Source organism: Nicotiana tomentosiformis, chromosome 2 (assembly GCF_000390325.3).
Source record: "Nicotiana tomentosiformis chromosome 2, ASM39032v3, whole genome shotgun sequence".
In the NCBI taxonomy this organism is placed as follows: domain Eukaryota; kingdom Viridiplantae; phylum Streptophyta; class Magnoliopsida; order Solanales; family Solanaceae; genus Nicotiana; species Nicotiana tomentosiformis.
This window is the reverse complement of record NC_090813.1, coordinates 114,649,240-114,665,748: the sequence shown is the minus strand read 5'-3', so window position 1 is coordinate 114,665,748 and position 16,509 is coordinate 114,649,240. Positions and strand designations below refer to the sequence as shown.

General features: G+C 39.6%; 3 protein-coding genes across 3 annotated transcripts; 2 read left to right on the top strand and 1 right to left on the bottom strand.

The window, feature by feature from the left end:
* Window positions 1–1,089: 1,089 nt before the first annotated feature.
* LOC138905441 (uncharacterized) lies at window positions 1,090–1,527 on the bottom strand. Its single transcript, XM_070193965.1, has one exon. The coding sequence runs from the start codon at window positions 1,525–1,527 to the stop codon at window positions 1,090–1,092; it is 438 nt and encodes a 145-aa protein (XP_070050066.1).
* A 2,553-nt stretch (window positions 1,528–4,080) lies between these two features.
* On the top strand, window positions 4,081–13,982 carry LOC138905440 (uncharacterized). Its single transcript, XM_070193964.1, has 3 exons — window positions 4,081–4,894; window positions 12,441–12,616; window positions 13,383–13,982. The coding sequence occupies exons 1-3, from the start codon at window positions 4,081–4,083 to the stop codon at window positions 13,980–13,982; spliced, it is 1,590 nt and encodes a 529-aa protein (XP_070050065.1).
* Window positions 13,983–14,216: 234 nt separating this feature from the next.
* LOC138905439 (uncharacterized mitochondrial protein AtMg00810-like) lies at window positions 14,217–15,436 on the top strand. The gene is made up of 3 exons (XM_070193963.1): window positions 14,217–14,290; window positions 14,360–15,167; window positions 15,218–15,436. Exons 1-3 carry the CDS (start codon window positions 14,217–14,219, stop codon window positions 15,434–15,436), a joined length of 1,101 nt encoding a protein of 366 aa, XP_070050064.1.
* The last annotated feature ends 1,073 nt before the right edge of the window (window positions 15,437–16,509 follow it).

The following is a 16,509-nucleotide window of genomic DNA, read 5'->3' as shown; positions in this document are numbered from 1 at the left end:
GTAATCAATACACATTCTCATGGAACCATCCTTCTTTTTCACAAATAGAATCGGTGCACCCCAAGGTGACACACTAGGCCGAATAAACCCCTTATCAAGGAGTTCCTGAAGCTATTCTTTCAATTCCTTCAACTCCACCGGTGTCATATGATACAGTGGAATAGAAATGGGTTGAGTGCCCGACACCAAATCAATACCAAAGTCAATATCCCTGTCAGGCGGCATGCCCGGTAGGTCTGCAGGAAACACATCCGAAAATTCACGTACCATCGGAACAGAATAAATGGCAGGAGTCTCTGCACTAACATCCCTCACAAAAGCCAAATAAGATAGGCCACCCTTCTCAACCATGCGCTGAACCTTCAAATATGAAATCACCATACTTGGTACATAATCTACAGAACCGCTCCACTCAACCCTCAGAATTCCCGGCATAGCCAACGTCACCATCTTAGTGTGACAATCTAGAACAACATGACATGGAGATAACCAATCCATACCCAATATCATATCAAAGTCAACCATACTGAGCAACAATATATCTACTCGGGTCTTCAGACCCCCAATAGTCACCACACATGACCGATATACGCGGTCCATAATAATAGTATCGCCCGCAGGAGTAGATACATGTACATATGAAACTAAGGACTCACGGGAAATATCCATAAAATGGGCGAAATACGAGGAAACATATGAATACGTGGAATCAGGGTCAAATAATACTGAGGCATCTTTGTGGCAAACTAAGACAATATCTGTAATCACAGCATCTGAAGCAATAGCATCTAATCTGGCAGGGAGAGCATAGAAACGGTCATGACCACCCCCTGATCTGCCTCCCCCTCTAGGGCGACCCCTAGCTGACTGACCTCTACCCCGAGCTGACTGGGCGGATGGTGAGGTAGCTCGTGCTATAGTCGGAGGCTGACTCCTCTGCTGAGATAGACCTCCATGACGACGAGGACACTGCCCCCACATATGACCAAGCTCCCCACACTCAAAATAACTCCCTGGTACTGGCGGCGAAAGCTGAAAGGAACCCCTAGCACCGGGATGACTGGTAGAAGAACCTGGCATGGAAGAGCCCTAAACAGGTGGAGCACGAGATGAACTCTGATATGGAAGGGAACTAAGTGATGAGTGGCCCTGATGAGAACTGTGAGAACCATGGCCAGATGATGCACCCCGATGAAATGGCCGAGCTGACTGAGCCTGTCTGAAATGACGACCTCTACCGTGCTGGAACTGACCACCAAAAGGAGCACTGCTGAATCCACCCTGACCACGAGGCCTCTTGGCCTCCCGCTCAACCCTCCCCTGATTGCGAACCATCTCAATCTGCCGAGCAATGTCGACAACCTCATCAAAGGTAGAACCCGAAACTCGCTCCCTGGTCATGAGCAAATATAGCTGATAAGTGAAGCCATCAATAAACCTCATGATCCTCTCTCTGTCTGTGGGAACCAACCAGATAGCATGTCGGGCCAACTTGGAGAACCGTATATCATACTGTGTCACAGACATATCACCCTGGAAGACCCGCTCAAACTATCTATGCAGCTTCTCTCTGCGAGATGGAGGCACAAACTTCTCCAAAATGACCACGGAGAACTGCTGCCAAGTAAGGGGTGCTGCGCCAACAGGCCTACGCCTCTCGCAAGTCTCCCACCATCTGATTGCAGCCCCAGAAAACTGAAAGGTAGTGAATGAGACCCCACAAGTCTCCAAAATACCAGTAGTATGGAGTATCCTCTGACACCTGTCCAAAAAGTCCTGAGCATCCTCTCTTTCTGTGCCACTAAAAGGTGGTGGCTGAAGTCTCCCAAACCTCTCAAACCTACGTTGATCATCCTCAGGCATAGAAGGAACCACATAATCCCGATCAACAGCAACCGGCTGGGCTGGTGGTGTCTCTGGTGTCTGAAGTCCCTGAATAACCTGCTCGGGTGTGCGAGCGACGGGAGTCTGAGTGCCTCCCCTGGCCTGAGAAGTGGTTGCGGCCGTCAAAATAGAGACCGACTGAGCAAGGCCAGTACATGCTGTCAGAATCTAAGCTAGGGCCTCCTGAAGGCTTGGAATCACAATAGGCACAGGTGGTGCCTGAGCTGGTGCATGAACAACTAGAACTTGGTCCTGATCTGGGACAACTGGTAGATCTGTAGGTACTGCCCCAACTACTGTACGGGCTGCACCTCTGCCCCTACCACGACCTCTACCACGGCCTCGGCCTCTCGTGCCTCTGGCTAGTGGTACTGGTAGCTGGCCCTCCTAACCGGTAACACGAGTCCTCACCATCTATGAGAGAATGAAACAACAAATATTTAGTTACTAGAATCAACAGATTCACACGACAAGAATTCAAGAATGTGGAGTTTCCTAAAGGTTCTGCAGCCTCCTAAAGATAAGTACAAATGTCTCTGTACCGATCCGCAAGACTCTACTAAACCCGCTCATGACTCGTGAGACCTATGTAACCTAGGCTCTGATACCAATCTGTCACGACCCAAAACTAACCCCTGTCGTGATGGCGCCTATCGTAGAACTAGGCAAGCTGACTCATTTCCAAAATAAAATGATATTTTCATTTCAAAGATAATTTCAAGGTTATTTAACATAAAGCCTCCATTTAAAGAGTTCTAATCAAAGAAAAACAAGAAGTGCGGAAAAGAAAAGCCTGACATCAGGGTGTCACTAGTCATGAGCATATACTACAATATGTCTAACAATATCAAGGCTAACTCAGCCCAAAAAATAGCTAAATACAACTAGAGGAAGATAAGAGGGAGAAGTGCAGGGCCTGCGATTGCCAAACAACTACCTTGCTATCTCCAAGAAAATCTGCAACCAGAATACTCAATAACTGCTACCGTGTCCAGCTACACCTGGATCTGCACACAAGGTGCAGGGAGTAATGTGAGTACGCCAACTCAGTAAGTAACAACAATAAATAAAGACTAAGTGGTAGAGACGAGCAATAAAGCATATAACGTTCATATAAGAAAATCTCAGTAAAATACCACATGCTCTTAAAAAAATCAGGATTTGAATCAAACATCTCGTTTAAACCCAGTTCCAGTAAAAATCATTTAAAGACATTTTTCCAATAGTTTTTCAAACAAAGGCTCAATGAAAAGGTGAGAAAAAATGATGAAATCATAAACAACCCCTCGGGAAAAACATCACTCATATACAGCCCCTCGGGCAAACCTCACAATCACTCGTGGCACTCGGGCATACCTCACAATCACTCTTGCCACTTGGGCATACCTCACAATAACTCTTGCCACTCGGGCATACCTCACAATTACTCTTGCCTCCCAGTCACTCAGCACTCGGCACTCGCACTTAGTAGGTACCTGCGCTCATTGGGGGTGTGTACAGACTCCGGAGGGGCTCATTCATCCCAAGCGCTATAATCTGCACGGACAACTCACTTGCGGTAATAATAATGTATGCTGCAGGCGGACAACCCCGATCCACACTCATCCTCACAAATCAGGCCCTCGGCCTCACTCAGTCATAAAGTATGCTGCAGGCGGGCAGCCCCGATCATCACTCATCCTCACAAATCAGGCCACTCAGGAATTTCAGTAAAACAGGGCATTCGGCCCTAAACATTTATATGCATCAAAATAGAGTCATAAAACTGAGTAATGAGGTAAACAAGTATAAACATGACTGAGTATAGATTTTCAATCAAAAACAGTGAGAGGATGGTAAGAAACAGCCCCTAAGGGTCCAAACAGCATTGGCACAAGGCCCAAACATGGCATTCAGCCCAATCTTGAGGATTCATGGTTTTATGGCCCAAACACCCAAATTCTCAAGATTAGGCTGATTGCCCAAATATAGGTCCATATCCGGTCCACTTTTCTAACTCAATTTTTTTTAATTATGAGACTAAGTGTCTAATTTCACTTCGAGTTCCTTCCGGACTCGAACCCACTAACCCGATATAACATAATATAGCTAAATAACACAAAAAAGAAGTAGGAATGGGGGAAATAGAGTTATAGCTCTCGAAACGACCGGTCGGGTCGTTACAACTCCCTTTCTAAGGACATAACTACAAGTGTCATGGGTTTTACCACTGTAAAGGACATTTGGCTTGATATAAATGAGAGATTCGGACAGTCAAATAGGTCCAAACATATTCAACTACAAAAAGAATTAGCTGCCACATCCCAGGGGTCCTCAGACATTGGAGCCTATTTCACTAAACTAAGGTGTTTATGGGATGAATTGAGTACTGCATATGTAGGACTTGTGTGTACCTGTGGTGCTCTTCCCAAACACATTGAGGAACATAAGATCTTTCAGTTCCTTGGTGGTTTGAATGAGTCTTATTCCACCTGCAAAAGTAATATCTTGATGAAGTCTTCTCTTCCATCTGTAAGTAAAGCTTACTCTATGCTTCAGCATGATGAGAAACAGAAAGAAACCCCTAGTCCTTTTCCTAGTTTTTCTAATGAGGTTGCATCTTTTTCTGTATCCTCTAGTCCCTCGAACTCCAACAGCAATAGAAGTGTTAATCATAGGATACAATTTGACTCCAGGAGGGTTCCTACATCCAGTCTCTCTTGCAAATACTGTAAGAAGCCTGGGTATAGTATTGAGAAGTGCTACATGCTTCATGGTTTTCCTCCAGAGTTCAAATTCATTAAGAACAATAGGTTTGTATCTTGTGTTCAATCTGAAGGGTACAATGTAGATTCTCTTAGGTTTGGTGGTTCTGTTAGGTCTGTTTCCAAATCATCTGATGTTCCTGTTCATGGCTTCAGTAAGGAACAATACCAGCATCTTATTAACCTCTTCCAACAATCACACATATCCCTTCCTTTCCAATCTGAGGGATCCAGTGGTGAAAATGCTGCATTTGCAAATTTTGCAGGTGCGTTTAGCTGTTCTGTATTTTCTGTTGATGCGTATAGTGTGTGTGCACATTCACAATCAGATAAAAGTCCTTGGATTCTAGACTCAGGTGCTACAAGCCATATGACTCCACATAAACACCTCCTTCACAATCTTCAACCTCTAACTAGACCTTACTTGATTACTCTCCCTAATAGATATAAGGTTAAAGTTGTATCTTGTGATGACCCGATATGTTATTTTTAATTTTAACCTTCATTTATATATTCTGAGACCTCGAATAGATCCATTCAGCCTTCCTCTATTTGCATACGCAATCCGTATCTTTTTCCGGAAATTTTTTATGTGAAAAGACAAAGAAAATGTGAAATTTTGCCTTTAAAACTCATTTAAGTTGACTTCGATCAATGTTTTGAGTATATGGATACGGATCAGTATTTTGACTATTCTGGTGGGTCCGTATCGTGATTTGGTACTTGGGCGTATGCCCGGAATCAAAATTGGAAGTCCCTAACTTGAATTATCGCCATTTGACGGAAACTAGAAATTTAAAGGTTTAAAGAATTCTTAAATTTGGCCATAATTGGATTTTTGTTGATATAGTATCCTGATTTGGATTTCGAGAATTCAATCAACTTCGTACCAATATTTATGACTTATGTACAAAATTTGATGTTATTCCGAGGTGCGTAAGCACGTTTTTCTGTTAGTTTTTAAAAATAATAAATAAAATAAAAGGTTTGATTTTATAAAGCTTGAATTTCTAAAGTTCGATCGGAGTTTGTGTAACGACCCGATCGGTCATTTTGAGCATTGGCACTTCGCTCGGTAGTTTACGGGCGTGAGTAGCTCAATATGATATGTTTTGACTTGTGTGAATCGTCGGTTTTGGTTTTCAGGTATTTCAGAATCGAATTGGAAGAAAGACATTTATTGTTGAAGCTTTAAATTGGGAGAGTTGACCAAGTTTGACTTTTTATCATTTGACCTCGGATTGGAATTTTGATAGTTTCGTTAGCTCCGTTGGGAGATTTTGGACTTAGGAGCGCGTCCGAAACGTGATTTGGAGGTCCGTAGTGGAATTAGGCTTGAATTGACGAAAGTTGGAAATTTGGCGATTTTGGTCGGTAGTGAAAAATTTGATATCAGGGTCTGAATGAATTTCTGGAAGTTGGAGTAGGTTTGTGGTGTCATTTGTGACGTGTCTGCAAGATTTGTGGTCTTTCGGACGTGTTTTGGTAGGTTTCGACGTCGTTCGTAGAATTAAGAAGTTTAAAAGTTCTTAGGCTTGAATCTGAGGGTAATTTGATGTTGTTTTGAGTGATTCAAAGGCTCGACTAAGCTTTCATATTGATATATTACTTTTTGGTATGTTTGGTTGAGGTCCCGAGAGGCTTAGGGTGATTCCAGGTGGTTAACGGATTGTTTAAAGTTGGAAAAATGCAGTTGAAGCTGCTGCTACTGGTATTTCCGCACCTACGGAGTGGGAGCCACAGGTGCGATGGCGCAGAAGCGCTTGGAGAAGTCGCAGGTGCGGGCAAGGATAAGGTGGGCTGGAACCGCAGGTGCATGAAGTATGTTGCATCTGCGAGCCCGCAGGTGCGAGACCTGGGGCGCAGATGCGGAGAGGAGGATTTTGGCAGGCTTCGCAGAAGCGGATGGAGATGTGCAAGTCCGTTTCCGCAGGTGCGATATTGGTCAGCAGATGCGGAACCTAGGATCTTAAGTGAGTTCCACACTTGCGATGGAAAGTCCGCAGGTGCGGCGTCGCAGAAGCGGAAAAAGGGGCCGCAGGTGCGATAGTGCTGGGCAGAAAAGCTCTAGCTCGTGGTTGTCTTTCATTTTCAATTTTGGACCTGAGAAACTCGGGGAAGAGGCGATTTTTCGAAGGTTTTCAAGGAGAAATATTGGGGTAAGTGATTCTAACCCATAATGGTATAAATTGCGTGAATCTATGGCTTTGTTCATCATTAATTAGTAAGATTTTGCACTGAAAATAGGGAATTAGTGCTTGGGATTTTGTAGAGTTTAATTTAAGGATTTGAGGGACTAAATAATGTCGGATTTTGATGAATTTCATATGAATGGACTCGTGAGTGAATGTTCTTTCTAGTTTTGTGACTTTTGTTGGTTTTCGAGATGTGGGCCCGGGGGCCGGGTTTGAGTCGATTTCGGATTTTGGCTACAATTTGGTAATTTTCTTGTGGAATTGGTTCCTTTCGCCTATATTGATTGTATTGTATTGCTTGTGGCTAGATTCGGGACGTTTTGAGGCGAATTTGAGAGGCAAGGGCATCGCGGAGTAGGATTTTGCTTGGGGTGAAGTAAGTAACAGTTTTAAATTTGGTCTTAAGGGTACGAAAATCCGAGAAATTCATATGATGTTGATTTTTAGAGGTGACACACACGTTAGGTGATGGACGTGTGAGGGTGCACTGAGTGGGATTGAGACTTGGTCCGTCTTGTTATTACCTGTTTTCTCTTGTTTTCGAGTTGCTGACTGTCTTACATGTTAGAAACCATGCTTAGGTTATATGGAAACCCTATTGGGACCCGCAATGTTCGTGAACTTGTTGCATTGACTGTTAAATTGTTGTCTTGTACTCAGTCATTGTTTGCTTATGCATTTTGTCCCGGCTCTCTCCCATGATTTGATTTGTACTTGTTATAGTCTTTATTTGGGCTGTTATTGTGATAATTATGAGGTTGGAACGGCTATTGACTGATATAGGGCCTGAGTGCCGGGTTGAGAGCTGTGTGAGATATGTTAGATTGGGCTGCGCGCCGCAATAAATGTTAAATCAGGTTGCAGACCACAACAAGCCTTCGGGCCATGATATTGGATTGGGCTGCACGCCGCAGTAGTATCGGATCGGGCTGCATAGCGCAGCAGTATTTGGATCGGGCTGCACACCGCAACAATATAGCGCTTGGGCTGTAGGAGCCCCTCCGGGGTCTGTACACACTCCCAGTGAGCGCAGGTACCTTGAGTGTGAGTATTGAGGCTGAGAGCCAAGCGATTGAGCTGTCGAGATAGATGAGTGACAGTAGACCTTGTAAGGCTATGTATTGCTTTTATTTATTGATGCACATTGTTGTTCGTCATTGCTGTTGGGATGTTTTGAAGGACTTATACTGTTTAGCAGGAGCTTGAAATGTTTGATTTTAAAGCACCGGTTTGAAAGCATGCCTAAATTCCTTTACTGAAATTTCTGAAAAGAACTGTATTATGTGTAGCTCGGTTTTGTTTTCTCAATTCCTTATTTATTTTTGTTACTTGCTGAGATGGTTGTAATCATGCTACACCTTGCACTTCATGTGCAGATCTATGTGTGTTTGATCACGGAGGTCGCTGAGTTCGGGCGCGATCGAGTACCGGAGACTACGAGGTAGCTGCCGGCGTTTGCAGGACCTTGTCTCTCCTTCTATATTCCTTTCTGTCTTGTATTGATACTTAGACACCGGTTGTATTAGTTTGGTTATCTAGATGCTCATGACGTAGTGACACCCCAATGTTTGGGGCTAGTTTTCGCATTTTGATTCTATATTGAGTTCAACTTTGGTTTTTATGAAAATTTTTGATATGAAAAAGTTTTAAACTACCTTTTTATTGAATTACTAGAGTATTTTGGGAACGTCGGCTTGCCTAGTACCATCGATAGGCGCCATCACGACATGTTAGATTTTTGGGTCGTGATAGTTTGACTTTTGAGCAAACGACTCCAAAATGTAATTTTGATGATGTCAATAGCTTCGTATGGTGATTTTGGACTTAGGAGTGTGTCCGGATATTTATTTGGAAGTTCGTAATTGATTTTGGATTGAAATGGCGAAAGTTGAAAAATGGAAGATATTTAGAAAGTTTGACCGGGAGTTGACTTTATTGATATCAGGGTCGAAATTCGATTACGGAAATTGGAACAACTCCATTATGTCATTTTTGACTTGGGTACAAAATTTGAAGTCATTCCGGATTGACTTGATATGTTTCGGCAGAAGTTATAGAATTTGGAAATTTCATAAGCTCATAAGTTTGATTCGAGGTGAGATTCAATGTTTTAGTATTGTTTGATGTGATTTGAGGCCTCGATTAAGTTCGTATCGTATTTTAGGTCTTGTTAGTATATTTGGTTGGGGTCCCGATGGCCTCGAGTGTGTTTCGGGTGTTATTGGATCATTTTGGGCTACTTTGGATGATGGTTTTCTGATGTGTGGTGTTGTTCTTCGCGTTCGCGAGGTGCCTTTTGTATTCGCGAAGAGGGATTTGGCTTCTGGGATTTTGTTCTTCGCGTTCGCGAAGAAGGAATTCCTGCTATCTGTCACCCGACTTCGGAAGCTTATATCTTACAATCTATAAGGAATTTGGAGATGATCCAAAAATGTAAGTTGTAGCCCTTTATGTCAAGTTTTTAGAAATGTAAACCATTTATCATTTGTAGTTGTGTACAAAATGTTATGGTAGATACACTATAGGCTATCTGGGAAGAGTTTAGTAATCACGAAGAAGAAATTTCTGCTGCACAGGGCTGATTTTAGTAGCTTATATCTTGAAATCTATAAGGAATTAGGAGATGAGAAAAACATGAAAGTTGTATCCCTTACTGTCTAGTTTTCAAAACGTTAAACCATTTGTCATTTGGAGTTTTGTACGAAACTTTATGACCATTGTACTATAGGTTGTCTGAGAAGAGTTTAGAAATAGTTGTGGAAGGATTTGTACATCGCGAACATGAGAGGAGGGTCGTGAACGCGAAGAACAAACCCCTGGGCAGCAGAATAAAGTCCAAAAATGAGACTTCGTCTCGTCCTTCCATTTTTGGACGAAGAAAGCTCGGGTGAGGCGACTGTTCGAGGGGTTTTCAAGGAAAACATTAGGGGTAAGAATTCAAAACTTGATTTTGGTTAAAATACATGAATCTATTATTGTTTTTATCATGAAATTAGTGAATTGGGCTGAAAATGGTAGAAATTTTCTATACCTTAAATCAAGAATTTGGAGGTCGATTCGTTATTGAAATTTGATAAAATTGGTATGGTTGAACTCGTATCGGAATGGGTGTTCGGATTTCGTGAAAATTCCATCGAGTTCCGAGAGGCGGGCCCCACGTTGACTTTTTAGAATAAAATTTTAAGTTGACGTTTTATTATCCGAAATTATTTTCGATGAATTTTAATGAAGTTATACAATCAATTTGGATAGATTTGAGCTGTCCGGAGGTCAATTCAAGCAAGAAGGTTATTTTGGAATATCGGCTTAACTTCAAAAAGGTAAGTATCTTGCCTAACCTTGGGTGGGGGAAATTCCCCTTATGCATTAAGTCGTATGTGAAAATTTTGTGATTGAAAACCCTATACGCGAGGTGACGAGTACATACTTGGTTTATATGTGCAAATTATATCGGTTTAAATTCGTAGACAACCTAATGTATTAAATTGGAAAATTTTTAGAACACGATAAATCCTTTATTTGTCATGCCTCGTTCCTTGTCTGTCGAGTTTGTATTTTATATGATAATTTGGAGTTATTTCCACTTGAATTTTATGTGAATTTTGTGTGTTTGTTGATTTGATATTTCTTGGAATTAATTTTATTATGAATTTTCAATCTGCAAATAATTAATTAAATAAGCTTAAAAAAAGAGGCGTTAATATTTTTGTTAAAAATTTGGATTAAAGAAGATGTTGTCCTATGCTGAGTTACTTTTCCATTTCTGTTGTTTTTTTGAGATTTTATATACGTTGTGTGGAGCCTTGGGATATTTGCTTTGAAATTAATTGAGTTTTGTTGTATCTTTGAAGTTGGTTGTGGCATGTGAAAAAATTGTGATATGAATTATTGTATTGTGTTGTCGTTTAAACACTCTCCTTGATGTTATTTATGCTTTCTACCTTGCTTGTTAATAATATACATGTGCTTGGTGAGCAAAAGTATAAAGCACGAAGGGTGATGCCGTGCCATTCTTAATATGCATGAAGGATAATGCTGTGCCATTTCATTTATATTATCATGTGAGGATGAGAGTAAAAACACGAAGGGTGATGCCGTGCCATTATTTTTATATTATCATATGTTCATGGCACGAAGGGTGTTTCCGTGCAGGCGAGGACAAGAGACATATATTATATTATGATATCTTTTCGTTGTGTATACATTCATGCCTTTATCTTGAGCTGTATTGTGCACCTATGTTTTCTATGTGTCTTGTAGTCGTTGTTGCTTCATGTGTGCCTCCCACTTTATTTCCTTTATTGTTATTGGCATTTCTCCCACCTAGTTGGTACTGTTATATGTATGCACTGTGAGAAAGAGATAAATGCAGGAAATGTGTTGCAACATATATATATATATATATATATATATATATATATATATATATATATATATATACACACACATATATATATATATATACACACACACACACACACACACATACATACATATATATATATATATATATATATATATATATATATATATATATATATATATATATATATCGGGTGAGAATGAGATAAGTACACGAAGATATTACCGTGTCATTCCATATGATATGTTGAATTTATTTCTCACACCAGGAAAGTTAAATGAGGTGTCACATGGTGATTTTTACTTGAAATAATTATATTCGAAAGGTATTTACTTGAAAGAATTATTTTCGAAAGATATTTACTTGAAAGAATTATATTTGAAAGATATTTATTTGAAAGAATTATATTCGTAAGATATTTATTTGAGGGAAGTATATTCGGGATATATTTAATTGTACGGATTACATTCTAAAGATTTTTATTTGAAAAACTTATAAATAAAAAAATATATATATATTTTGAAGGACTTGATTAATTGGCTGTACTTGTGTTTATTATTCGTTTGAGCAATAATTATGATGTTCTTATTGCCTTGCTATTTATGCCATAAGTTGATTATTGTTTCCATCACTGATATTTAGTTTCTATTATTTTTGTATGATATATTGCATATGTTATTTGACTAGTGAGTGTCTTGATTGTACCTCGTCACTACTCCACCAAGGTTAGTCTTGATACTTATTGGGTATCGACTGTGATGTACTCATACTACACTTCTGCACATTTTTGTGCAGAGCCAGATATTAGAGATATCAGATTCGGGCAGAGATTAGAGTGTGGTCGTAAGGATTCAAGGTAGGGCTGATTGGTCGTCGCAGTCCATTGGAGTCTTTCCATTATATTGTACTATCAACTCTTATTCTAATAGTATTGTATATTCAATCCTTGAGATCATTGCATGTATTCAGTTAGAGTTCGTGACTTTGTATTACCAGTCTTGGGAGGTTGTTGTAATTATATGTTTTTAAAAAATGGCTCGAAATGAAATTATAATCGACTTACCTAGTCTTAGAGACTAAGTGTCATCACGATACCTGTGGTGGAATTTTGGGTCGTGACGTATCTACTGGTTCTTTAACTCTTAGATCAGATTTCACTTTACCTAATGTTCTATTGGTTCCTTCCTTTCACTTCAATTTGATTTCTATTCACAAACTAATTACTAAGTTACATTGCATTGCAATCCTTACCAGTTGTCATGGATATTTTAAAGGGCCCTTCTCTGAGGAGGCCACTGGAAATTGGTAAAGCTGCAAATGGATTGTACTATCTCAACCCTACCACAACCACCCCTTCTCTTTCTATTCCATTTACATTCTCTCATTGTAATGTTTCCAATTCAGTATCTAGTTGTACTGTTTCTAATCATGTAAATAGTTGCACTCTTCACTGTCTTACTTGTAATTCATCTACTGTTGCTAATAAAATTGATGTGTATTGACATCAAAGATTGGGTCATATGCTTTTTCATAGAATGGAGTCTATTCCTTTTTTGTATGATAAAATTTCTTCTAAGCAACATTTCTTATGTGACATTTGTCATATGGCTAGACAATAGAGGCTACCCTTCCCCGATAGTACAATTCACTCCACTCTTCCTTTTCAACTTGTTCATATTGATATTTGGGGGCCATATAATGTTAGAACCTACGATGGATTAAGATATTTTTTAACTTTGGTAGATAACTATACTAGGGTCACTTGGACTCATATCATTTCTTGTAAAAGCAATGCACTCTCTATTCTCAAAGCCTTTACTCTAATGGTTCAAGTGAATTTTAAATCCATTGTTCAATATTTCAGATCTGATAATACCTTTGAACTGGGTAGCAGTTCAGAAGCACAACATTTTTTTGCAACTCATGGCATCCTACATCAAACAACTATTTCACATTCTCCTCAACAAAATGGGGTGGTTAAAAGTAAACACAAATATCTTTTGGAAGTTTCCAAGGCTCTTTTATTTCAGTCCAGACTCCCCTTGAAATATTGGGGAGAATGTGTGTTGACATCCACATATCTCATCAATAGACTACCCTCCACTGTTTTAGACAATGTCACCCCTTTTGAAAAATTACATGGCCGTTCTCCTTCTTATGACCACCTTAAATCTTTTGGCTGCTTATGTTTTGCAGCAACTCCTAGACATGGCAGAGATAAATTTCATTCTAGAATTATTTCTAGTATTTGTTTTTGGGGTACCCTTTTGGCAAAAAGGTTACAAATTACTTAATGTTCACACTCATTCTATTATTTTCGCTAGAGATGTTGTCTTTCATGAGCATATCTTTCCTTATAATCGTTCTTTCTCTCCTACTTTTTCTCTTTCTTCTACCTATGTTGATTCTCCCTCTCCACCACCATCCACCTCTTCCATTCCTACTTCCTCCACTTCCCAACCTCTCTCAACTAGCAGTTTTCCTCCTGTTTCTCTAGCTCCTGCACATTCCTCTCCTGATCCAATCCTAAGAAGATCTTCCAGAACAGTCACTCAACCTGCTTACCTAGTAGATTACATATGCTCTTCTGTTCTCCCTCATTCTGCACCTGTCTCAATGAACTCTAAGATCTCTTCTGCTGAATTACATATGCATAAGCCTCAGTTCTACCAGCATGTAGCTTCTCATCTTGCATGGAAAGAGGCTATGCTAAAGGAATTTCAGGCTCTTGAAGCAAACCAAACTTGGGATATTGTTCTCCTTCCTCCTCACAAGAAGCCTATCCCTTATAAATGAGTCTACAAGATCAAACAAAAGTCTGATGGATCTATTGAAAAATACAAGGCTAGGTTTGTTATTAGAAGGGATACTCAAAAGGAAGGGATTGACTACACTGAAACCTTTTCTCCAGTTGTCAAGATCACTACCATCAAATATATTTTATCCTTAGCTGTTAAGAGGCATTTGACTGTGTTTCAACTGGATGTGAATAATATTTTTTTGTATGGAGATCTTCATAAGGAAGTCTATATGAAAATTTCTCCTGGTCTTCAGGTCTCTTCTTCTTCCTCTCCTTCATCTCAATTGGTTTGTAAACTCAAGAAGTCTTTATTTGTCCTCAAGCAAGCTTCTAGGCAGTGATTTTCTAAACTGTCTGAAGTATTGCACTCTAGAGGGTACATTTCTAGCAAAAATGATTACTCCTTGTTCACCAAATCTTCTGCTGGTTCCCTGGTTGTGCTAGCTGTTTATGTGGATGACATATTTCTAGCTGGGGATGAGTTATTTGAGATGCACTCCTTAAAAGGTTTTCTAGATGATCAATTCAAGATCAATGATGTTGGTACCATCCAATATTTTCTGGGATTGGAGGTTTTCAGTCATTCTTCTGGATATATTGTCAGTCAACACAAGTATGCTTCAGATTTGTTGGCTGAGTATCATTGTGACAACTTCACACCTGTTGTTACTCCCTTGGATCACTCTGTTAAACTTTCTTCTGATGTGGGTGATCTCTTACCATACCCTGGATCTTACAGGAAACTAATTGGGAAGTTAAACTTCCTTCAGCATACAAGACCATACATCTCTTATGTTGTTCAACACCTAAGCCAGTTCCTTCATTTTCCTAGAGTCCCTCATATGATGGCTAGTTTACATGTTTTAAGGTACATCTCCAATGATCTAACACAAGAAATTCTGTTCTCAAATTCAATTGACACCTCTCTTGTTACATACACAAACTCCGACTGGGTTGCTTGTGCTACTTCTAGGAAGTCTGTGTCTAGTTTTTATGTCTCTCTTGGTGGTTGCCCTATCTCTTGGAAGAGTAAAAAGCAGCCTACTATCTCTCTTTCTTCTGCTGAGGCAGAATACCGGGTACTAAGGATGGTTGTTGTAGAGGTGTCTTGGCTTATTCGTTTGCTTGGTGATATGGGTTTATCCTTTTTCAGTCCAGTTCCTATCTTCTATGATAGTCAGGTTAGCCAAGAATCCCGTTTTTCATGAACGCATTAAGCATATTGAAATAGATTGTCACTTTGTTAGGGACTGTGTTGTCTTCTGGGATGATTTCTCTCTATTTTGTCAGAAGTTCAGACCAGCTGGCTGATATCTTCACAAAGGCTTTGCATGGTGCTTCACATCATTCTCTTTTGGACAAGCTTGGAGTGTTATCACCCCCAAACTTAAGGGGGCTGTTAAAGGTGGCCCTTTTCACAGCGACCAACCCAATAAAAAGGCCCAACTAGCTGCTACATGAGAAAGTCCATTCTTTACTTTGTAATCACAATTCTACTTGCTTTAGGTCCATATTTGTAACATGTGCTAGTTGTATATACAGATTAGAAGGATTCAGATACAGGGGGATTAGACATTTTGACATTTTGACGGAAATAAAAATATCCTTTTTCTCTCTATTGTTCTCTCTTCATGTCTAGGGTGTATCATTCAAGTTTTGCTTCCGCAATTCGATTTTGCTGTTCAAACAAGAAGTCTCTATCTATTTTTATATAAGTTGGTTCAATGTATAAGTTTATATTGAAAACATCATCACGAATCACAAAGGAAGAAATTATGTTGAATTTTGTGATTAAATTTGTGCCATATTGCAGATAAAATAAGACGGCCACATTTTGGAGAAGTCAAAAGTGAGTATAATACTAACCTACTATTTTAATGTAGTGGATTAGCAAGGCTCACTACCTTTTATGTTTATGCAGCAGACAGTGATGCTAGCCTACTTTGGCTAATGGTGTTTAACAAATTAGGTTCTAAGATACTTATATATGCTAAAGCAAAAAAGCCCTTCAATTCGCAAAAAGAACCTAAAAGAGAAAAAGGATTATTTGTGCAAATATTTCTTCAGCTGGTCATCAATTTAATGTTGACCAGGTGCTGGTGTACTTTCTGTATTTAGAAGGCCACAATGTAATATCTTTCATCAAAATTACATACAAGATCAACAATAAGAATATCAATAAGTGGCAGGAGTTAATAATTCTAAGTTGATGTTTCCTATTTTGTATACTTTTTGAGCTGGCAGTAATATTTATATTTTTTCAGGATGGCTTAGATTTGGAACTGCAAGGAAAGGAGAAGATGCCAGATAAAATGACGGACGGGGAGTTTGCCGTCATAGACAAAAAAGCAAAAGCATGTATTATTTTATATCTTTCAAATGAGGTTTTGCGTGAAATTGCAGCAGAAAGCTCAGCCAAAGGCATATGGGAAAAGCTTAAAACCCTATATATGAAAAGAACAGTAGAAAATAGACTTTACCTAAAGTAAAAAACTCTACACTTTTTGTATGGCTGAAGGTACC